This window comes from Panthera tigris, chromosome D1 (genome assembly GCF_018350195.1).
Source record: "Panthera tigris isolate Pti1 chromosome D1, P.tigris_Pti1_mat1.1, whole genome shotgun sequence".
In the NCBI taxonomy this organism is placed as follows: domain Eukaryota; kingdom Metazoa; phylum Chordata; class Mammalia; order Carnivora; family Felidae; genus Panthera; species Panthera tigris.
The window spans coordinates 7,465,365-7,490,036 of NC_056669.1; the positions used below are offsets into that span (position 1 = coordinate 7,465,365).

At 38.2% G+C, this 24,672-nt stretch overlaps 1 protein-coding gene and 1 pseudogene across 2 annotated transcripts in view; one reads left to right on the forward strand and one right to left on the reverse strand.

The window, feature by feature from the left end:
• DDX10 (DEAD-box helicase 10) overlaps nt 1–24,672 on the forward strand; it is a 270,692-nt gene that overhangs the window by 228,761 nt on the left and 17,259 nt on the right. For both annotated transcript variants that reach the window (XM_042959588.1, XM_042959589.1), the window contains exon 17: nt 6,082–6,221. In XM_042959588.1, the coding sequence (XP_042815522.1) occupies nt 6,082–6,221 (140 nt within the window). The remainder of the gene's footprint in view (nt 1–6,081; nt 6,222–24,672) is intronic.
• LOC122231471 lies at nt 19,636–21,054 on the reverse strand (annotated as a pseudogene).

Below are 24,672 nucleotides of genomic sequence, written 5' to 3' on the forward strand. Positions count from 1 at the left end.
CCTGTACATCCAGGTTCATGTGACCTTGGTTAAGTTATTTTGTCCTCTAAATCGCAGTTTTTTCAATTTGAGAACGAGAACAGTGGTTACCTTCTTACTTCATAGGGCTTGCGAATCACATAAGATGAAGTACGTCAGAGCCCTTTGTGATTTGTTGTTGGAGTGCGATACTTTGCATCTGTGTTTCTTGCCATCCTCAAAACCAAAAACAAAATAGAAGTCAGTTGAGTTACATTTCTTTTTCAGATATTTTCTTCTGTCCTACTTATGATTGAGTCTTCCAAGTAACTATTTTAGGAAAAGCCATTCTTACTTGAGGTGAAATATTTTCCTCAGAGGTTCTGAAATTGTATTTCAGGAACAGCCGGTTCATAGAGGTGACCCTGATCTCTGTGTGTGTGAGGCCTTACTTGTCGGGCCTTAAGAGAGAAGAGAGGAGTGCAGATGTGACAGTAGGGGTTCTGGTTTTGTTTTGAGCTGGGGTTGGGGAGAAGAGGTGAGAGAGTGATTAGTTAGGTGCAGAAGTGCTTTCATCTTTCAGCCTAGAAGTAACTCAAGAGAAGCATGTTGACAGTTAGGATCCATAATCAATCAGCTACATGTTCAAGGTCCCATAACTTGGAAGACTTCGTTCTGTAAGCTATTAGGCATTTAGCAGGGTCAGTGGAGTCCATTCACTGTTGCTTGGCTATTCCCCAGAAATAGCAGAACCTGGCATTCATGCTAACGCTTCTCCACGGGTAACTATCCTAGAACAGTTCGTTTTATGGTCAAGGTAGGGTATGGTCAAGTGTCTCATTCACTCTGCATCCCCAGAACCTAGTCATGTGGACTTGAATAAAAGTGTTTTTGTAAGGCATCTTCACAGTATTTACCAAGTTGCTTTCTTAAACTGTATTTGACATATACCGTTATGCTTCTGTGCACATTGATTCCCAGGAATTATTATTATGTACCCATTTAGTCCACAGAACCTGATTGGTTTTCTCTCCTTAACATCTCTCAGGCCTGTCCCCACCTCCACTTCCGTGGCTACTTTCTTCCTCGAATCCCTCGTTCCACTTGGATTATTATAGTTTTTAAATTGATATCTTACCTTCCAACCACCCTTCCCATTGCTGTCAAGGTGTAGCATTTCTAAGGAAAAGATTTAATTACTTTCCTACTAAAATGCTTAAACATTCCCTTTGCCATAAGTTTCTAGCCATGGGGTCCTAACACACAGGGGTACATAAGAGTATTTGTGTTCTCACAAAGGTGAACCCAAAAGGAGATAAAGATGAGTATCGTGCCTTTTTTATAAATATTCTTTTAAATGATTTGTGGAACCACAAAGAAAGACAAAATCAGCTACATCTTTTTTTTTTTTTTTTTTGCTACCTTCTATGGCTAGAAGGAGCATACTTCTAAACTAGACCTCATGAGAAAGACACGAGAAAGTACTTTTCTCCAGAATGTTTTCATTATGGCACTACTCCTAGTGACTTTTATTTATGCTTTGTATTTGTTGTAAATGATAATGTTTTTGTTTAGTTTTTAATAAATTGAAGGCATCAAAGAAGCACATTATATTTTCATATTACAGATTTATAGTTCTGTATTTCTGACTGTACAAAGAATGAGCCAAATAAGAAAGATCAATATAAAAATGCCCTTTTTTCCATCATCCCTACATTTCTAGTAGTTTGAAGTTGTTTTTCTGAAAGGAGTGATTGTGAACTTAAATTCATCTGTCATTGTCTTGAATTAAGGTGTCATTGCAGTACAGACAGTATGGTATAGGCATCAATGCTGTGATTGTCTTATAAATCAGGAAGCAGCAGAACCCAAATGTTGTTAATTGGAAGAGTTATATTAACACAAACTTTCATCGTTCTAAGTATTTTCCTTCAAATAGTTAAGTCTGTACACTGGAGTATTGAATGAGATATTTATACTGAGTCTCACTGTCTAATTTCTTTCTCCTGTTATAGATATCTTATGGCCACGTGCTTTATAATAAATGCTAAAAGAGCATATTGAATGGTATTAGGTGTTAAAATGCAGTTAAATGAAATATTCTGCTTGAAGTGTCAGAGCATAGGTCTCATGCCCACAGAGCAGGTGGAAATTAGAGTTATTCCCACCCACAAGGAAACCATAGAGAGAGTGAGCCTAACTCTGCTTAAATCCTTGGCTGAGTGTCACATTTTATAGGCTCATAGGAAGCCAGGCTAAAAAAGTAGCAATTGGAAGCCATAAGGACAATACAGAGATATAAGCAGCCAAGCACCCTGAGTTGGAGTTTGTGGTTTGAATCCAAGTAAGATAACTGCCTAATAGAATATAAATCCAGTAGTCCTCAGAAAAATGGGACAGAATTCAATTTCCATATCAGCCATGTCTATTTTTCTACAAAAATACTAGAGATGGAGTTAGGCAGGAAAATGTGACCCATACTGAAGAGAAAGGCATTCAAAGAAACGATTAGGCCAGATTTGAATTAGGCAAAGGTTTCAAAGCAGCTATTTTAAATATGTTCAGGAATTAAGGTATGTTCAGAGAATTAAAGGAAAGTATAATATGAATGAATAAGCAGAGAGATGATCTCAGAGCAATGGAAACTATGTTTAAAACAAAACAAACTTGGGGCACCTGGGTGTCTTGGTCGGTTGGGTGTCTGACTTTGGTTCAGGTCATGATCTCACAGTCTTTGAGTTCAAGCCACACATTGGGCTCTGCACTGATAGCTCAGAGCCTAGAGCCTGCTTCAGATTCTGTCTCTCTCTCTCTCTCTGCTACTCCCCAGCTTGCACTCTGTCTCTCTCTCAAAAATAAAATTAAAAAACAACAACAACAACAAAAACAAAAACAAAAAACTTGGAAGTTCTAGAACTGAATTACTTTTAAAAAAAATTGCTGGATGGCTTCAAAAGTACTTTGGAAATATCGGAAGAAAGGAATAGCAAACCTGAAGACAGGGTAGAAATGACCCTGTCCAAAGAGCAGTAAGATAGGTGCCTGGCTAGCTCAGTTGGTAGAGTGTGTGATTCTTGATCTCCAGGTTGTGGGTTCGAGCCCCACATTCGGTGTAGAAATTTCTTAAAAATAAAATCTTTTTTTTTTTTTTTTAATTTTTTTTAATGTTTATTTATTTTTGAGACAGAGAGAGACAGAGCATGAACAGGGGAGGAGCAGAGAGAGAGGGAGACACAGAATCTGAAACAGGCTCCAGGCTCTGAGCTGTCAGCACAGAGCCCGATGCGGGGCTCCAACTCACGGACCGCGAGATCATGACCTGAGCCGAAGTCGGCCGCTTAACCGACCAAGCCACCCAGGCGCCCCAAAAATAAAATCTTAAAAACAAAACAAAAACACAAAAAAAAATTGAAGAAAAGTGAACAAAAGCTCAGAGAACTGTGAAGTAGGCCAATATACATGTCCTTGCAATCGTGGAAGGAGAGATGACAAAGAGGCATACGGATATTTGAAGAAATAATGGCCAAAATTTTCCCAAATTTAGTGAAAAACATGAAATGATAGATCCAAGAAGCTTGCAGAGCCCCAAGAAAGACGAACACAAAGAACACCTTGCCCCAGACATAATATGGTAAAACTCTGTGATGAAGAGAGATGTTTGAAAGCAACCCGAGGAAAATGATACTTCTTGCTTGCATTTCAAGGGAAAAATCAAAAATATTTGCTGTTAACCATAAAATATGAAGAAAATATTTTGGAAAGCTTGTATCCACCAGTAGCTTCCCCATACTTTTTTTGCAAGGCACTTCTTATGATATCAATGTGATATTAACAAATGTGACCTAAAAAAATATTGTATAATAAAATGTGTCAACATTTTAAGATCCATGTAAGGAAGATCTGCGTACTTCAGTGAACCAGTATTTTCCAAATAGCTGATGCATGATGTTATGCAATCTTTCACTGGTAAAGGATATGTTCAAAGTGAAAAGTAGACCAATAGATTTTAATGTAATAGTACAGAATGGCTTCAGATTCTGCGTTACAACTATTTGTTAAGAACCGGAGTGCCTGGACGACTCAGGTGCTTGACCATTCTCTTGATTTCAACTCAGGTCATGATCCCAGGGTTGTGGAATTGAGCCATGCCTCAGGCTTCACGATGAGTATGGAGCCTGCTTAAGGTTCATAATCATTCTCTCTCTCTCTCTCCCTCCCTCTGTCTCTCTCTCTCTCTCTGACCCTTTCCCATCTTTCTTTCCCTCTGCCCCTCTTCCCTGCTCATGCTTGCTCTCTCTCTCTCTCTCTCTCTCTCTCTCTTTCTGTCTCTCTCTCAAAAAAAAAAAAAAAAAGTACTCACCAGGGTTTGTGTTATCAAAGAAAAGTCAAGTGCAGTTACCTGGAAAGGCTATTAAATGACTCCTCCCTTTCCTATCTCAGAGAGACTGGATTTTCTTCATATACTTGACCTGGAACAATACACTGTGAAGGCAGAGTACATTTGGGCCTCCTGGTGTCTTCTTTTAAACTGGTTATTAAAGAAACTTGCAAAAATATAAAACAGTGTTCTTTTATTGTAGGAAATTATGGCTGTTTTTCATAAAATATGCCACTTATGTTAATATGTAGTGAATTTTATTGTTACTTTTAAATTAGTTTTTTAAATCTTAATTTCTAATACAGTAAATAATCCACGTTCACAGAAGATCTTTGGAGTCTTTCATACTTTTTAAGTGTAAAGGTGTCCTAAGCCCAAAAAGTTGAGAGTCGTTTTGAGTCTGCTCTGTCTTCAAATTCCTTTGAGAGCATCCGACTGGAAAATTGGAAAGATCTTGTAGCCCAGGAGATTAGTGTTTTTGAGCATATGATGATACTCACTTTTTGTTGATATCCTTGATTATTTTCAAGTAAACCATATAGTCTGCTGTGGAGGATGCTGCTTACTGCTTCTGATGACAGCCCTCCCCAATTTTGATATATTTTTTTCAGACCTGTTATTGTCAGCAGGGAGAGTTACCAGGAAAGCAGTAGGGGCCTTTTGCAGTGGTGACTAATCCTTCTTTTCTTTTCCTTTTCTTCCTTTTGTTATGTTTAGAGGTTATCAAGGGAGAGATGTTCAGAAAGTGTTAGAGGGCCTCTATGGCGGCCTGCACCCTCCCTTGCTGTGCTATTCTGAGTTGTTATTCACTTTCTGGGAAAGAACATTAAACATTTGAAAACAGAATCATTGACGTTTGTCTCACATGGTGTGAAGAGGAATTATAAAGATGGTAACGGAGAGAATTTCATCCAGAATTTTTTTTTAGTCCTACTTATAATCTGTTAAATGCATGTGGCGATGCTTGGTTTTGTAACCGAGTAGACAAGAAGCACAGTGTGCCAGAAATAAATTTTCTATAAGGGTGGTCATTACATAAACGTGTAGTAAGTTTATTTTAACATTATATTACTTTGTTCTTTGACAAAAATAACCCACTATAAAATAAAAGCAAAAAAAGCCCCCACCTACGTACCTGCTTGCATGAAACTGAATTATTCCCAACCTCTTCCATGCATTACTGCATTTCCTGTCTCTTGGTATTTCTCTCCTTTTCCATTGTTTTTAGTGACTTCATACTTATACTGGAATTTAGAACACTCGTTATTAATGAGCTTATATAGACCTGATTGTTAATTTTAACACTTAGATTACTGTGGTCATAAGGCCATCAGGCAACAAAGGAGTTCCTGTACCTTCTCTTGTGGCCTTTTATATTTTCACATAATATTTTTGGGAAGTTTGAAATTCACTTGTGTGTGAACAGGATCACTAAGACAACTTTATACTTTATTTCTTTGACAGTTAAGTTCTGTGAAAAATAAAATTTTTCTCATGTTGTGCTTAAGGGACTTAATGGTGATTTACTTTTTGAACCATATTTTCATTGTAATTTTGAAATGACATGGGGTTTCTTTCTCTTTGCAAATGATTATCGTTCAGAAAGTCACATAGAGGCTTTCACCAGAATAGAAGGCTTCAGTTTGAGGCTCTTAATTAGAGAAGTATTTATTTGGGTCTAGAAATAAGACTTGATTATTCATCAGCTGTTTTCTTAAACCACAATTTCCCTTGTGTTTTCTTAGGCCAGAGATGAAGAGGAAGCTTTTCTGGATTGGAGTGATGATGATGATGATGATGGATTTGATCCAAGCACACTTCCAGATCCAGATAAGTACAGAAGCTCTGAAGAATCGGACAGTGATGATACGGAGAATAAAATTAGGTATGTTTTTACTTCTGGTAGCACTAAACATATGACTCTTCTCCTTTGAATCCAAAGGGTGTGTAGAGACCAACGTCGTGTAGTCTTCTCATTATTTTAGGGGCTCTCTTATTATTTCTGTAATCACTGTTAGTTTTAAGAGTATTTTAATAAGAGTTGTTTTTTTCTTTCTCTATTCTTCCCGTCTTTCTCCTTCTGGATCCTTTATGCATAAGTACTGGATGCACTAGGGTATATTTAATACAAACAGAGGCAGAATTTTATTTTGATTTCACTGTCAAAGGACTCTTGAGAGTGTTATTAAAAATTCTCTCTGAATTTTGAAAAAGAGCAGTTATACTTTCATATTCTTTGATATAAAATTAAGTAACAAATACATAGAACAATGGAAAACTTATACATAAACAGTGCTTGACCAGTCTTCTCAATTTAAAATCTGTTCATTTGCAATGTGGACTTATTTGCGACCATGCCAAAAACAGATGGAATGTGATCAATTGAATAATAGTGTGATTTGCTCAGCATTTGTTTTCATAGTAGTGTGTATTAGATTAAATTGAGATTGCATTGATTTAAAAGTTGAGGGCACTACACTTCATGGACATTCTAAGCCAATGAGCCTCCTTAGGCAGAAGGGAGATACTAATGACAGATGAAGTCATGACAGATTGAAGGAAAGCTTGACCACTAGCTGGAGATTTTGGAGTTGGAGAGAGAGGCCACAAAGAGCTAGAATCTGGTTTTGAGTAAGACCATTATGAAAAAATCTCAAATAAAGATTATCCTCTAAGGAGACGGTGCTGACAGGGGACATTTCAGAGTTAATCTTTATTTTGATCTTGTGTTCGTTTAAACATAGAATTATTTTGTAATACTGAAATGACATCTAAAGTGCAGTCTTCCCAAGTGATACCAGAAACTTGAGATATCAGCTATTGAACAGCTGGGTAGTGGACATAGCAGTTTCAATACCACAAGAGGCACTAGAGGTGAAAATAATTTGATTATGATTTAAAAAAATATTTAAACGTGTGTCATAAGGGTTAAATAACTTCATTTTAGGGCATAGTGCTGATATTGAGCTTTGAGGGTGAATATGCATACTTTGCTTCAGAAAGTTCCTTGGTATACATGTTGAGACCTTGATGAACTATCAGTATGGTTAAGTGTGCTGTCCCTTAGTTCTAAAATAAATGTCCCTTTTTCAGAGTTGGTTTGTGGGATCTCCATTTTGATAGATGTGATCTAACTCAACATGTATGGTTTGACACGATTAATTTCTTTTAAAAGAGAGAATTCAGTTGAGTAAAATTTAAAGATTTTAATGGATTTTCTCAACAATTCATGAATCAGGCAGCATCCCATTAGCAGATACAGAGATCCTCCAAAGAGCTTTAAAAAAATGAAAGGTATAGGTAGAGGAGAGCAGGAAAAGGAATTTTTTTTTTTTTTAATCGAAGAGTGGATTATTTCAGACAAGGTCACCTTCCTGTTGGGGATGGAAATGGTCTTTTGGGCAGATGACCTCACTAGTGCTGACCAGGTGATTCCATATTGACTGGCTATCAGTCACATTCCTAGGAGAGACTGAAGCTGCAAGTAGGTTAAATATCTTGGTTTGCTGATATGAGGCTTGGCGCAAGTCACTTCATTTTGGGCATGTTGTCTCGTCTTTAACTTGGAACTGTTTCTGAATAATTTTACTTTCTGGAGAGAACATTCATTGGTTCTTACAGTCTGTTGTTCAACATATTTTGCATATCTGTCTACATACCTTTAAAACACAAAACCAACCTTTGAAGTTTTTTTCCTAACATTTTTTATGATAGTTTCTGGGTCATCCTTAATCTGTGTGCAGTAGAAATTTCATTTCATTTTTCTGGCATTTCTTACCCTCGTAGTGACATTGCCCTGCTACCACCTCGTTAATAGGACTTGTTCTCTAATAGCTTCACGTGTTTCATCCTCTTAGCCTGTAAATGCCTCAGAGGTAGAAACTGTCTTTTGTACCAACACATGCAGCTCTTGCCTCTACTCCTGTGTCCAGTGTTATGGTCATAAGCACAACGAAGGCCCTGAAGTATTTGAATCAATTAATTGACTGATAAAGGAGATTTATAGAGTGAAAAAAGAGAAGTATAATTATAAGCAGCTATATGATTGGCCCTAATAGTTTAAATGATACAGGAGATGATAGAATAGACGGTTGGAGCAGCCAAGTTCAGATAGTGTAATAGTGAGGGAAAAGAAGGTCAGAATACCTTGAGATGCCAAAGCATCTCAAAGAAGAATGTTCATATGGAAAATAATTAAGCATTCAATGAAAATTAAAATAGTTTTAATTTTGGGCACAGCTAGTAAGTCTGCTTTAACAGGGATTGAAAGGAATTGGTAAACTTGTCTTAAACTGAAGCAAAATCGTCTTTTGTTGAAGAGTATCATCAACACGGACTAAGGAACTTACCAGCAGTTTTGTTTTTGTTTATGATAACAGTGATTATCTAGTCTGATGCTCTCTTCTTGTAGATGAAGAAACCAAGGCTTTAAGGGATAAAATAATCTGTGATCACAATACTAAGTTAGGGGCAGATCAGCATAACCTATGTAAACCACATCGACTCTGTAGATCTAATACTCCAGTGAAATTGTATAGAATTATTCCAGCATTAGGACGGGTAGCTTCCTTCCAGTTTTATGTCATTTGGGTAAAGACTTGATCCATGAACTAACTGTAGGGTAGGTTTGACTAAATTGTGGTTTCCCAACTTCCAACATTACTGACGTTCTGGCCCAGATAGTTCTTTGTTTTGGTGGGTTGGGAGTGATTGTGGACTGTTAAGCATCTTCCCTGGCCTCTACCACCAGTACTGCCCCAGTGCTTCTCCAGTCGGGACAACCAGAAATATTTTCAGACATTGCCGCATATCCCTCAAGGAGCAACATCTCCCACTGGACTAGACCCAGGATGACAGGTCCATATTACTGGTGGTTGATGTCTCCATGCCCCATCTAGGATATATTCCTTTCCAGTTAGCCCAAGCAGTCATTCTCAGTATGGCCTGTGTCAGTCTGCTGGGATTCCTAGCCAAGGAAAAACCAATTTGCCATTCTTGAACAAAGACAGGATGTGGGGTAGTTACAAGTAACAGCCTATGTGTGAAATTCCTATATATGCTCTACTTCTCTTTTTCTCCCTCTTCCCTTCTCTGTTAAAATGACCTCCTTGAAAATGAGTAAAGGTAGTGTAAAGTAAAACCAGGATTGTTTTTAGATAAATAAAAGTATTCGCAAGTAAATCCATATACACTACAGTTTTGACGGTAGTAATTGCCGTTGCTACTGCTATTTATAATAATAGCACTAATGCACTTTTACTGTCTTGCTCCAGTTCGGCTGCGTCTTTTTTCCTTTACCTCTCATAAACAAGAATAGATGCTAGGATTTTGTGATGTCAGCTTTAGAGGGCTCTCCTGGCATGTTCCCAGGTTTTATTTGCTGTGCTCTTCTAACCTCAGCTCAATAATTGCAGGAACAGTGAGTGTTTCAGCTTCTTGGTCATCTCCTCTCTCCCAGTAGGTTATTCCTTGGTTATTAACTTTGCATTTTCCAATACGAATTTACTTTTACGGGACCAGATAGCACCAATTAGAAAATGGCTATTAGTCTCAAAGTAAATAGCATGAGCTAGTTTCTTTGAAAGTTTCCTCTGGGTATTTCTTTTTCCTTCACTTCACTGACACCCATAAATATTCAGCATGAGTAACACTTTTGTCTCTCTACATGGAAAGACACTTAAGTCAGTAGGAAATAGGCAAAAGAGAGCCCAATGTAGTGGGGAATGACTGAATCTGGGGTCAATAATTCTTCCTCAGGGAGGCGTGATAGTGTTTTAAATAGTGTACCTCCGTCTTCTCGGCACAGTGCACAGTGCAGAATTTAAAACCATCCTTAACCCTCTGTAGAATTATCAAAATTGTCAGCTCTACCACTGCTTCCCAAGGCGTTCTGATGTACAAGATTTGGCTCCTTTAAATTAGAATGACAAAGAGAGACCTCTTAATAAATATGATCCCAGGGTCAATGAAAATAATGTGACCTTGAGTTCCTTTGAAGGAGCTCTAAGAAAGCTCTCATTAGTAGCTCATTTATCCTCAGAAAGAGAGTTGTGAAATAGGAGGAACAGTACTGTACCTCATGGTACAGACGAACGTCAACTGGCTCGGCAGCAGCAGCCAGAACTCCATCAGAGGCTCTAAGCTTTTGTGTGCTCCTTTTGAAAACGGAGAAGAGAAAGCTTGCTTTGACGCGGTGTGTTTTCTTTCCTCCTCTTTCCTTCTTACACATTGGCCCAAGCTGTGTTTTACCCTGTAGCTTTCCTTTTGGTTCCTCCTAACCATGGAATTAGCATAGGTAGAGTTACTGCAGCGTGTTAGCATCTGTCATGGTCGTCAATGTTGTTGTTGTTGTTATTGTTGTTGTTGTTGCTATAATAGAACAGTTTGGTAGGAGACCTAGCTCTTTGCTGCAGGGGACTTTGTGACATCATAGAATGCAGTGGTCTTCTAGGAACTGCACAGAACCATGTTCTTGAGTCTAGTGAGTTTTGACACAGAGGAAGAAAGACCTCAAATATTATAATTGTTTTTGTGCTACTAAGTGATTTTTTAAATTTATCTCCCCAACAGGCTATACATGCAATGTATTTATACTGCTTTCGCAATAAAAATATTTGGCCATGTTCTATATGTGGTGCCAAGAACTGGAGTACAAACCTTCTGTATTATTTCAATCACATTGTACTTATTTAAGAATTAAAAATGTCCACTTGTCTGTTAATCTCCAGCTTGTTGTAATATTTCTTCCATCCGTTCTTTCACCTAAGAATTTTTTAGTAAGTTATCATGTGCCAGGCGTAGTGAGTGCAGGTACAGAGGATAAAGCATAAAGAAAAATCCCTTTCCTGCTGTCACAGTTTTTAGTTCGGCCGAGGTTACAGACAGCTCTGCACATAATTACAAAAAATGTGGTGGATACCTGCTGTGATCTGTGCCCTGGGGGAGGCAGTAGGGAGCAGGGTAAGTAGGGGATGAGCGCAGAGAGCAAGTGATGTCTCACCTGGGCTTGGTGAATCTGGAAGAGCTTCCTGAAGGGAGTGACATCGAAGCTAAACCTGAAGGAAGCTTGAAGTCTTACCCGAGCCAGAGGACGTAGCTTGCCCTTCTAAAGAGCGAGGCAAGAGTATCTTTAACTGTATTCCAGTTGAACTCTTCTTTCAATAACATTGTTCCTTTTAGCTGTGCCTAACAAGCTGAGAGATTTGGTTCTGAGCATGTAATACAAGATTAATTTTTGTATATCTGGTAGCATTCATCATGTTTGGTTTATGGCCATCTTCATGTGAATTGCTAATGATGAAAATCTGCAAAGTAGTGAATACGATGAAAAAGAAGCAACTGGGGTGTTCAAGATATTCATTATCCAGTCAAATTAAGTTTTTAATATTTATAATCTTGACCTTTTTTAAAAAAAAAAGGAAAGAGAAAAAGGTTGTGGTGAGACTTTTACTGCCTAATATTTCAGTGTTTTCTTCACAGACCACCGTCCCTGGCCATGGCAGGTTGCTTTATAAAGAATTGTTTCATCAGTGCAGTGTTTGTTAGATTATTCTGGGTGACATAAGACCCATTACATCTTTAATTTGTACTGTACTGAGACTATTGGCATAATTTAGACATGATAACTTCTATATGGATTGATGCCTTTTCCTGTGCAGAGTAAACGGTTTTACATCTACTCTCAGGAGCTGTTCTTTTTGGCTTGTGTGATACAGCTCTGCATCAAAAGATTGATGAAGGATTTTTATCTGTTTTTTAATTTGTTTGAGGTTTTGTTTTATTTTTAAACCGTGTTCCATTTTGGGGCTCCTGAGTGGCTTCGTTGGTTGAGCAGCCGACTTCGGCTCAGGTCATGATCTTGCGGTTCGTGGGTTCGGCCCCACGTCGGGCTCTGTGCTGACAGCTCAGAGCCTGGAACCTGCTTCAGATTCTGTCTCCCTCTCTCTCTGCCCATCCCCCAGTAAGCTCTCTTTCTTTCTCAAAAATAAATAAACATTTAAAAAAAATTTAAACTGTGTTCCATGTTAGTTTTCTGTTTTTGAGTGAACTTGCATGTCTTTAAGAGTTCTGTCCCGCATGAAGGAGGTGATCCACGTTAATCTGTATGGTTTCTTCTCATGTTGTTTTATGATATTTCTTCAGTAAATCTTGCTTTGCAACTTTTCTGTTAAGACTTAACAGTCGGCTTTGTAATATGTGAAATGCTCTCCACCTGCAGTAGAAATGTATATGACTCAGAAATGAATGTCTGGGCAAGGAAAGTGCCTGGAAAGCATTTTCATTTCTTTTTAACTGTTTTTGGTTGGGACTGGGTATGGCACATTACATATTTTATATGAATTTTAGAAGAATTGTTGGTGTTGAATCTAGGGGAGGGTTATTTAAAAAAATTTTTTTTTCCCCTCAGGGTCTAGGTGATTATGAAAAGAAAAATACTATTGACTGCAGTTTCCATTTACTTGAATCCCTGTTCGTTGGTGGATCCAGTTGTGGGTGGCAGATGGGGAAAGAAGTCAGCTCAGCTTAATGATATATTGACTTTATTGTGTGCCTGCCATTCTTTTCTTTTACTCTTTTTAACTTCAAGAGATTTATCCGATTGTAATATGCCTAGCAACTTTCAAGGGAAAATCTCCATCATCTCTTCTTATTTGTGAAGTACAGAGTTCTATGAACTATTGAATTTCATAGGGCTTTGACTAGAACTCAACATGAATTGTGGTTGACAAGAAGTTAATTTAATTTAGTTTTACTTTCTTTAAGTTGTGTTCATTTTATCTTTCTCCTTTTTGACATTGCCCTAAAAACAAAACCCAACAGAATATCCTGAGCGGTGTGTAGCATGAATGGAGAAACTTGTAAGGCAGATTGTTGGGTTGGGTGTGGGGGAAAGCAGTATCCTTTATCTTGGGACTTACAGGGGAAAGGGTGCTACCCATTGAGGAAGGAAGGTGTTATTTTCTGGGGTGGGGCTTAGGATGGGGAAGATGTATTTGGAAATTTAGGAGGTTTAGGTTTAGGCTAAGGAGGTTTAGGAGGCTACCAGCTTGACCTTACGTACAGTCCCAGTTTTTGCTCTATGCTTTCTGTTTCTCTGTCATTTAGCCACCCACTGAATAACTGTGACTCACTGAAAGTTGGGACTTTGTCATGTTTCAGGAGTATTAAGGTCTCTAAGAAGGTGGATGAATGGCCTGGATGCCAAGAAGCCAAGAACCATGTAGCAAGGGTAATGAACCATCTAGGAGGGCTCTCTTGGCTGCTGCCCAGAGTGTGGTACATGGCAACTTCGTTTTCACTGAAGACTGTTGAGAAGGACATATTCTTAGGGTGATCCTTTTCTTCATTTCACATGACTTCATGTAGAATGGTTCATAACTAATGACTGTATAGCATTCCATTATTTATACACTGTAATTTCTTTATCCACTCCCCTTTTAGAATTCTAGATTATACCCATGCTTAGGTTTTTTCGTTTGTGTTGTTTGGTTTTGTTTACTTCTGTTTCTGCCATTATAAGTATTTTCTTAAATTGAAGTAAAATTGGCATGTAACATTATATTACTTTCAGGTGTACAACACTATTATTTAACATTCATATGGGATACAAAATAATTACCACCAAAAGTCTAGTCACCATCTATCAACATACAATTGACCCCCTTTACACATTTCCCCTATCCCCTAACTCCCTTCCCCTCTGGTAACCATCAGTCTGTTCTCTGAATCTTTTGAGCTTGCTTTAGTATTCTTTTGTTTGTTTGTTTGCACATATGAGTGAAATCATATACTACTTGTCTTTCTCTGACTTTTATTTCACTTAGCGTCATACACTCGGGGTCCATCCATGTTGTCACAAATGGCAAGATTTTGTTCTTATTTTTGGCTAATAGTAATCCATTGTGTATTTATACTGTATCTTCTTTATCCGTTTATCTCTTGTTGGTCATTTAGGTTTTTTCTGTATCTTATTGTAAATAATGCTACACTGAACCTATAGCAGTGCACATACCTTTTCAAATTAGTGTTTTTGTTTTCTTTGGATAAATACCCAAAGTGGAAAAGCTGCATCATACGGTAGATCTGTTTTTGGATTTTTGAGGAATCTCTGTACTGTTTTCCATAGTGGCTGCACCAATATACATTCCCACCATCTGTGTACAGGGGTTCCCTTTTCTCCACATCTTCATCAATACTTGCTATTTCTTGTTCTTTTGATAACAGCCGTTTTTACAGGGGTGAGGTGGTATCTTATTGTAGTTTTGATTGCAGTGATTACTGTTGTTGCATATCCTTTCATGTGTCTCTTGGGCATCTCTCTTTCTTCTTTGAACAAAAGATCTATTCAGATCTGCTATTTTTAATTTTTTTTTTATTGTCAAGTTGTAAACGTTCTTTATTTTGGATGGTAGCCCCTTACTGGGATTATCTTCTCCCATTCAGTAGATTGCCTTTTCATTTTGTTGATGGTTTTCCTTGCTGTGCAGAAGCTTTTTAGTTTGATGTAGACCATTTGTTTGCTTTTGTTTCAATTGCCTTTGGAGTCAGATCTACAAGCACATCGTAGAGATTGATGTTAAGGAGCTTACTGCATAAGTTTTTCTGTAGGCATTTTATGGTTTCAAGTCTTCTATTCACATATGTAATACATTTTGAGTTAATTTTTGTGTATAGTGTAAGATAGCAGTCTAGTTTTATTCTTTTGCTTGTGGCTGTGGCTGACAAGTTTTTCCAGCACCATTTATTGGAGAGACTGTCCTTTCTCCATTGTATGTTCTTGATTCCTTTGTCCCAAACTAATTGTATATATGTGGGTTTACTTTGGGGGTGTTAGTTCCATTCCATTGGCCCATGTGTCTATTTTTGTGTTAGAATGGTATTGTTTTGATTACTATTACTTTTAGTGTAATACTATTACTGTTACTTTTAGTGTAATTGAAATTAGGGAGCATGATACCTCCAGGTTTGTTCTTCTTTCTCAAGATTGCTTTGTCTCTTTGGGATCCTTTATGGTTCCATACAAATTTTAAGATTATTTGTTCTATTTCTGTGAAAAATGCCATCAGAATTTTGATAGGGATTGCACTGAAACTATAGATTGCTTTGGTTATATGGACATTTTAACAATACTAATTCTTCCATCCATGAGCATGGAATATCTTTCCATCTATTTGTGTTCTTCAAATTCTTTCATTGGTATCTTATAGTTTCTAGTATTCAGGTCTTTCACCTCTTGGTTAAAAATTTTTTCTAGGTACATATCTTATTCTTTTTGATGGAATTGTAGACGAAATTGCTTTCTTAATTTCTCTTTCTAGCAGTCCATCATTAGCGTGTAGAAATGCCACACATTTCTATATAGTGATTTTGTGTTCTACAACTTTGCTGAATGTATTTATTAGTTCTAACAGCTTCTTGATGAAAATCCTTTAGGATTTTCTATAGTATATCATCTGCAAAGAGTGACAGTTTTCCTTTTTCCTTTTTGGTTCTTACTACTTCTGACTTTTATTTCTTTTTCTTGCCTAATTTCTCTTGCCTACATCACTAAAAGTGCTATATTGAATAAAAGTGGTGAGAGTGGGCATTGTTGTCTTGTTCTTGATCTTAAAGGAATAGCTTTTGGTTTTTTGCCGTTGAGAATGATACTAGCTTTGGGTTTGTCAATATGCCCTTTATTGTGTTGAGGTACATTCTCTTTATACCCACTTGGAATGAGAGTTTTTATCATAAATGGATGTTGAATTTTGTCAAATGCTTTTTATGCATTGATTGCAATGATCATATGATTTTTTATTTTTCATTTCATTAAAGTGTTGTATCTTGTTGATAGAGTTGCAGATGTTGAATCATTCTTGTATCCCTAGAATAAATCTCACTTGATCATGCATGGTGTGTGATCCTTTCAATGTATTGCTGAATTTGGCTTGCTAAATTTTGTTGGGGATTTTTGCATCTATGTTCATCAAGAATATTGGCCTGTGAGTTTCTTTTTTGTGTGGTGCCTTTGGTTTTTGAATCAGGGTAATGGTGGCCTTATAAAATGAGTTCTGGAACATTCTCTCCTCTTCAGTTTTTTGGAAGAATTTGAGAAGGGTGGGCATTAAATCTTTAAATGTTTGGTAAAACTCACCAATGAAGCCATCTGGTCCTGAGCCTTTGTCTGTTGGGAGGTTTTGCTTAATGATTCAGTTTCCTTACTAGAAATTGGTCAGTTCAGGTTTTCTGTATCTTTGTGAGTCATTCCTTGAAGATTGTGTGTTTCTAGGAATTTATCCATTACTTCTAGATTGTCTACTTTGTTGGCATATAATTAGTTTCTTGGGGTCCTTTGTATTTCTCTGGTATCAGTTGTTAACTACTCTTTCATTTCTGATTTTGTTTTTTGAGCCCCTCTCTTTTTTTCTTGATGAGGCTGGCTAAAGGTTTATCAATTTGTTGATCTTTTCAAAGAACCAGCTCTTAGTTTCATTGATCTTTTCTGTTGTTTTAGTCTCTATTTCATTTATTTCTGCTCTTATCTTTATTATTTCCTTCTTTCTACTAACTGTAAACTTTATTTGTTGTTCTTTTTCTAGTTGCTTTAGGTGTGACGTTAGATTGTTTATTTGAGATTTTTTCCATTTCTTGAGGTAGGCCTGTATAGCTGTGAACTTCCCTGTCAGTACTACTTTTGCTGTATCCCATAGATTTTGGTATATCATATTTCTGTTTACATTTGTCTTTGGGTAATTTTTTATTTCTCCTCTGATTTTTTTTTTTTCAGTGACTCATTGGTTGTTTACTAGCATGTTGTTTAACCTCTCTATGTTTTTGTGGTTTTGCTCATTTTCTTCTTTATACATTGTGATTGGAAAAGATGCTTGATGATTTAAATTTTTGAATTTATTGAGACTTGTTTGTGGTCTAACATCTGAGTGCTCCTAAAGACTGTTCCATATGTACTTGAGAAGATTGTGTATTCTGTTGCTTTTGGATGGAATGTTCTATATATATTTACTAAGCTCATCTAGTTTCATGTATCATTTAAGCTTAGTGTTTCTGTATTGATTTCCTGTCTGGATGATCTAACCATTGATAGAAGTGAGGTGTCGTAGTCCTCTGTTCCTATTATTGTATTGCTATCATTTTCTTCCATTAGGTCTGTTAATACTTGTTTTATATATATTGGTGCTCATATGTTGGATGCATATATATTTATAAATGTTATATATTCTTGATAGATTGACCCCTTTATCATTATGTGGGTCTTTGTCTTTTATTACATTACTTGTTTTAAATTTGTTTCTCTTTTTTCTTTTTTTTTTTTAATTTTTTAATGTTTATTTATTTTTGAGAGAGAGACAGAGCATGAGCAGGGGAGAGGCAAAGAGAGAGGGAGACACAGAATCTGAAACAGGCTCCAGGTTCTGAGCTGTCAGCACAGAGCCCAACGTGGGGTTTGAACTCACAAACTGTGAGATCATGACCTGAGCTGAAGTTGGACGCTTAACCAACTGAGCCACCCAGGTGCCCCTAAGTCTGTTTTTCTGATAGGCGTTTAACTACACCAGCTTTCGTTTCTATTTGCCTGGAATATCTTTCTCCATCCCTTCACTTTCAGTCTGTGTGGTCTTTACTTCCTTAGTTAATTTTTAGGTAGCATGTAGATGAGTCTTGTTTTTGATTTTGTTTTTAATCCATTCAGCCACTCTGTCTTTTGATTGGAATATCTAGTCTTTTTACATTTAAAGTAATTAATTATTGATAGATATATACTTACTGCCATTTTGTTTATTGTTTTCAGGTATTTTTGTAGTTCTTCTTTGTTCATTCTTACTCTCTTCCCTTGTTGTTGATGAATTTTTTTAGTGTTAGGTTTGGATTCCTTTCTCTTTGTTTTCTGTTCTCTAGTTCCTCTATTCCTTTATTTTTCTCTCTTTTCTTGTGGTTTGAAGGCTTTCTGTAGTGTTTAGATTTTTTCTCATTTTTTGGTGTGTATTTACTATAAATTTTTGCTTCCATGAAGTTCACATATAATACCCTTTGTATAGAATGGTTGATTTTTGAGTTGATGGGAACCTAAATTTGAACACATTCAAAAAAAGTTTATATTTGGAGAGGGAGAAAGAGCGAGCACAAGCAGGAGAGGGGTAGAGGAAGAGTGAAAGAGAATCTTAAGCAGGCTCCATTCCCAGTGCAGAGCCTGAGGTGGGGCTTCATCTGCAAGATCATGACCTAGAGTCGGACACTTAACCAACTGAGTCACTCAGGTACCCCAAAAAGTATAGTTTTTAATCTCCCCGTGTGCATTGTGTGTGTGTGTATATATTATATAATATATATAATTTTTTAAATTTTATTTATTTACTTAGAGAGAGAGAGAGAGAGAGAGAGAGAGAGAGAGAGAGAGAGAGGCAAGCTGGGGAGGGGCTGAGAGAGAATCCCAAGCAGGCTCCACACTGCCAGCACAGAGCCCAGTGTGGGGCTTGAACTCACGAACCGTGAGACCATGACCTGAGCCAAAATCTAGAGTTGCTCGCTCAACCAACTGAGCCACCCAGGCACCCCTGCATTTTATATTTTGATATCACATTTTACATCTTTTTATTTTATGTGTCCTTAACTAATTATTGTAGTTTTTGTTAGTTTTACCACTATTATCTTTTAACCTTCCTACTTGCTTTATAAATGATTGATCCATGGTCTTGTCTTTCTTTTTTTCTTTTTTAATTTTTTTTTAATGTTTCTATTTATTTTTGAGACAGAGAGAGACAGAGCATGAGCAGGGGAGGGGCAGAGAGAGGGGGAGACACTGAATCTGAACCGGGCTCCAGGCTCTGAGCTGTCAGCACAGAGCCTGACGCGGGGCTCGAACTCACAGAGTGTCAAATCATGACCTGAGCTGAAGTCGGATGCTCAACCGACTGAGCCACCAGGCACTCCTATCCACTGTCTTTTCTATATATTCGCCTTTTCCTGTGAAATTTTTACTTTCATATATTTTCTTATTATTAATTAGTGTCCTTTCTTTTCAGCCTAGAAATTCCTTTAACATATCTTGTAGGTCCATTTTAGTGGTGGTGAACTTTTAGTTTTTGTTTATCTAGAAAACTCTTAATCTCCCCTTTAATTCTGAATGCTGTGTTGAGTAGAGAATTTCTTAGTTGGAAATTTTTTCCTTTCAGAAGCACTTTGAATATGTCATGCCACTTCCTTACCCCAGCAGAATTTCTGCTGAAAGCCTTATGGGGTTTCCCTTGTACTTAACAAGTGTTTATTCTTGATGCTTTTGAGATTTCCTCTATCTTTAACACTCTCCCACCCCTACCCCCAGTCAATGAAAGAGTGAAAGGGCAACTTTATTAAGACTCCAGGGCCTTGGGCCTCAGGCAGGAGACTACCCTGTGGGCAAAGGAAGAGCCAGTGGAGAGGCCTTGTTTTACCTTCTTTTGGGGGTGCAGTTTGTTGGTGTGTCCACACTTCTTGCGACAATTCACAGGACAGGGGTGCAGGTAAGCATAGCATTGAAAACAGATCCTCTTGTTGCAGTTGCTTTTCTGGGTTAGCTGGAAAAGGGAAGGATTAATGATGCCACCCCTCAGATGAAGCACCAAGCTCAGAGTAGATTCTTTCTGGATATTGTAGTCTGAGCAAATGTGGTTATTCTCCAGCTATTTGCTAATCAAAAGTCAGATGCTGTTGGTCAGGCAGGATACCCTCCTTGTCTTTGATTTGGGCCTTGACATTCTCAGTGGTGTCACTGGGCTCATTCTCAAGGGCACTGGTCTTGCTTATCAAGGTCTGCATCTCTGTCCACAAGGCCACTAACCCTGAGCTACTTGGCCACTTCGTGAGAGTCTCTTACTTTTGCCATTTTAACTATAATGTGTCTTGATGTAGATCTCTTTGGATTCATCTCTTATGGAACTCTCTCAGCTTCCTTGATCTGAATTTTTGTTCCCTTCCTCAGATTAGGGAGGTTTTCAGCCATTATTTTTTCAGATAGTTTTCTGGCCCTTTCTCTCTTTTCTCCTCCTGGATCCCCTATAATGCAAATGTTATTCCACTTGATATTGTCACAAAGGTCCTTTAAGATATCTTCTCTTATAAAAATTTCTTTTTGCTACACTATTTAGGCGAATTCCATTGTTTGCTATTTCAGCTTGCTGATCTGTCCTTCTGCTTTATCCAGTCTGCTGTTGAACCCCTCTAGCGTGCATTTCAGTTTGGTATTATTCTTCAGCTCTGTAACTTCTGCCTGATACTTTGTTATATTTTCTGTCTCCTTTGATGTTCTCACTGCATTCATCCATTCTTCTCCTGAGTTCAGTGAGCATCTTTGTGAACATTACTTTGAACTTCTTATCAGGTGGATCAGTTATCTCTGTTTTATGAAGGTCTTTTACTGAGGCTTTTTCTTGTTCTTTCATTTGGAGCATATTCCTCTATTCCTCTGTCTCCTCATTTTCCTGACTCTGTGTGTGTTTCTTTGTGTTAGAAGGTAGGTAAATTACCTACCTCTCCCAGCCTGGAGGGAGTGCCCTTGTATAGAAGATGTCCCATGGGGCTCAGAAACAATATCCCTCCTGGCCACTTGCACCAGGAACCTGGGGTGGGGCATGTTTCCCCGTATGAGTTGCATGTGCCTGCCTGCAGTGGTGGGGCCACAACTGTGGCACAGGAGTATGTGGGGATGTTGCCCCGCCCAGCTGCGTTGTGCTGCTGTGGCGCTGGGGTGGGCAGGTAAGACCTGGCCTGGCTGTGGTATGGAGGTGGGCAGGGCACTCAGCAGTGGGCACCCTCCAGTGCCAACAGGCTGGAGGAAGAGTTTCTAAATGGTGCCCACCAACAAGTTAGAATAAGACTTCAAAAGTGACTCCTACCCATGTCTGTATCCCTGGAGCGTCCAAACCAAGTTCCTGCCTCTCTAGCAGACTCTTCAAGATGACTAAGTTGGTGGTCGTCACATATGGCCCAGGCACTTTTCAAACGGGTGGCTTTGAGCCGGGTCCCGGAGTGAGGGAGTCCGTCATCAAGCCCTTTATGAGCAGGTTCTCTGTTCCCTGCAGATTTCCTACATGTAATGCCCATTGGTTTTTAATGGAATTTTGGGGGGCTCACCTCTCCTTTGCAGGATCTAGGGGTTGGGTGCCTGATGTGGCAACCCGATCTCTCACTTCTTTGGGAAAAATTTTGTATCTTTGAGATTCTTCCTGATCATGTATCACCACACCTGGGCTTAGTTACTGTTTTGTTTTGTATTGTTGTGGCAAGACTGTGTCTCTTTCTCTACTTGTTTCATTGCTACTCTTTTATCCTTTGTTGTGGAGGCTCTCTGTTCATCTGGTTATCAGGTCTTTTTTAGAGGATATTATTTCATATGTACTTGAAAATTCGTTGTGACAATGGGAAGAGGTGAGTGTGGAATCTTCCTTTGCCACCATATTGAACCCTTCGCTCCTGTAAGTAGTTCTTCAATGGACAGCTTTGTTGAAGATTGGATTTTCTCTCTCTTGAAATCATTTGAAAGACTAGTGAAGAGTAAGACTAAACTGTAAATCTTTTCCAAATACCTGGAACAGTGGGGACATGTTTGGGTAGGGGTTGATCTTCAATATTGAAAACTAAGGAGTGAAAAGTAGTTTGAGGAGAAAAGCTGACTGTGCTTCTGGGAAGCACAAAATGTTCTACATACACATTGGCAGTGAGAGGAATACATAATATAAACCCAACCGATATGGGTGTTTAATTTTTTTTTTTAATCTGAGAGAAGAGAAATAATTATGTACGTTATGTCTTCTAAATTACTGCAGAACAGGGATTCTTAATCTGGACTCTATAGATGAGCTTTAGAGGATTCTTGAACGTCTTGAAATTATATGCAAAATTATGGTGTGGATGCATGCCACGTAGACACTCTTGTGCACTTATTTGGAAAAGGGGGCCATTTATTTTCGTTGAATTCTCAGTGGATTTATGAACCAGAAAAATAGAGATGAGGGGCCAGAACTTTTTGCCAATCCCAAATGACATGTGTGCGTTTTTCAGAAGGAAACATGCAAATGGATTGTTAGTGTGATTGCAGTCTCTGCCTTCTCTTTCCTTTTCACCACCCCCAGCGTTTTCTTGTTATTAGAATTTTGATCTAAGAGGACATCCTTTGCTCTTTTACTTGTGTTTGTTCAGTGAATGCTGAATGCCGAGCCAATCAGTCTTTTCTTGGACAATTTTCTTTTCCTACAAATCTGTTTTTAGTGCTGAGCAGCTAGGAAAGAAACATTAAGGACATGATGCATTTTAGTTCCATTTCTATATGCGGAAGACTTCACTATCACAAGGAAGCTGGACAGATTTTTTGGAATGTACTGCCGTAATTAATCTTCATTAGGACTGTTGCCATGGCCCTGTAAATTAAAATTTATGATAAGGGGGAAAGTCTCCGGGACAATATGTTTGAATGCCAGAGTGCCTATACTTAGGGAGAGGTACAAAGATTTCTGAGATTTTTTTGATGGTCCCAAGCTTATTTATTATTAGCTTAACATACTTTAGGGCAGAGTCCAGGTTACATTAATTGATATGAATGCAGAAGGAGAGCTTTATACAAAAGGGACACAAAGTGGACACTCAGGTGCTGACTCTTGGCTTTCCACCATAATTCAGCAGCATGTTGTAAAAAGAAACTCCAGGGTTTCTGTGGAAGTGAACATTCACTGCTCCCCATCTCAGTCCTCAGCTTCCTCATAGTTATATTAGTTAGCAGTTTCACCTGATTTCTTTCCTTTGCATTCCAGAAAAAGAGTAAAGCAAGAATTTGAAAAGCATGCACAGACACTATAGCAAAGGGAATGTGCTTTCTTCAGTCTACACCTCGTCCTGGTTTTTGTTAGATGTCTGAATAGGCTTGTGCGGTGATGGTGATCCTCTGTTTTATGATGTAACAGACCCCTAATTGTACATGAATAAATGCAGCTGCTACAGAAGTTAAGCGCTCTGACATGAGCAAGCCATCATGGTGCTTTCCGGCTGCAGGCTCTTTTCTAGTGTCAGGCTTACAGAAGCCCCAGTGATTCTGGCTGCCATTTTATCACTTAATAGTTGGAACTGCTTGCCCCAGTGTCTTTGGAAGTTTAGTGCTCACTCGACTACACTGTGTTTCTGCAAAGCCTGCACACTCCAGGGAAGAAGTTGACAGGATTTCCCAGTAGATCTTTTTCTTCTCTGGTGCCTTGGCCACAGCCATAACAGACAGTGCTTGGAACATTCTTGAGGCTTGGAGTAGTGGTTCCGACTGCAGCATTCTTGCAGCCCAGGGAGCATGGTTTCCAGGTTACAGAGGACGTTCTGATCTCTTTTTATTGGAGGTAATTCACACATCATTTATTTAAAGTATGCTGTTTAACAACGAGCGGTCTTCTTGTTCGCGGCAAATACTACTGATTATGTTCTGTCTTTTTTTAAATTTATTTTTCTTTTTTTAGTAATGTATTAATTGCCCTGTCCCTTTCCACTTGTGTAAGTCTGGCTAAAGCGTCGTAAGGGGCAGAGAGAGAGTTAAACAAAAAAAAAAATCAAGTGGTGTAAGACCTAGTACTTTCCTTTACATGAAAAAGTAGTATATCAGTGAATTAGTCTCTCTCCTTTTGCCTTTCTGTTTTAATCCGTAGGAATTTAAACTGGGTCTGCTCCTGGAAGGATGGTCTCAGAGGCATCTGTATCTCAAAAATAGTTGCTCTAGCAGGTGTAAAATAAGAATTACCCGAACTTCTGTGGATCAAGAGACTGAATGCCTTATTCACATACACCACTGCCTTTAATTTGGGAACCTTGATCTTTGTGCCATATTATCATGCACTTTGCAACATGGAAGAAGTAGTTTTGTGAAATTAAGTTTATATGAGAACAGCAGGCTAATTGGCCCTGTGGGAAAACTGGTTTTTGGAATCCGATCTGAGTTTGAATCTTACGTCCTTTTTAAAATTTTGAACAATGGACAAGGTACTTAATCTCTGTGACCCTCAGTTTTCTTCACCGGTCAAATGAATATAATTCTTACCTTGCATGGTTATTGTGAATCTATTGAAGGTAAAAAGAAAGGGTATGATACATCATAGGGCCATTAATATATGATAATCCTTTTAATTATCAAAAGCAGAGCTGTGATAGGAATTTTTAAATGCATATGTTTTTACAAGAATAAAATTTAATGTCCTCTGGGATACCTGCTTTCCATTTTCTTCCTCATGAAAACCATTCATTATGATGTGGCAGGCCTTTGTTTAAAACAGTCTGCAAGAGCAACATGGATGGAAATGGAGGGTATTATGCTAATAAGTGAAGTAAGTCAGGCAGAA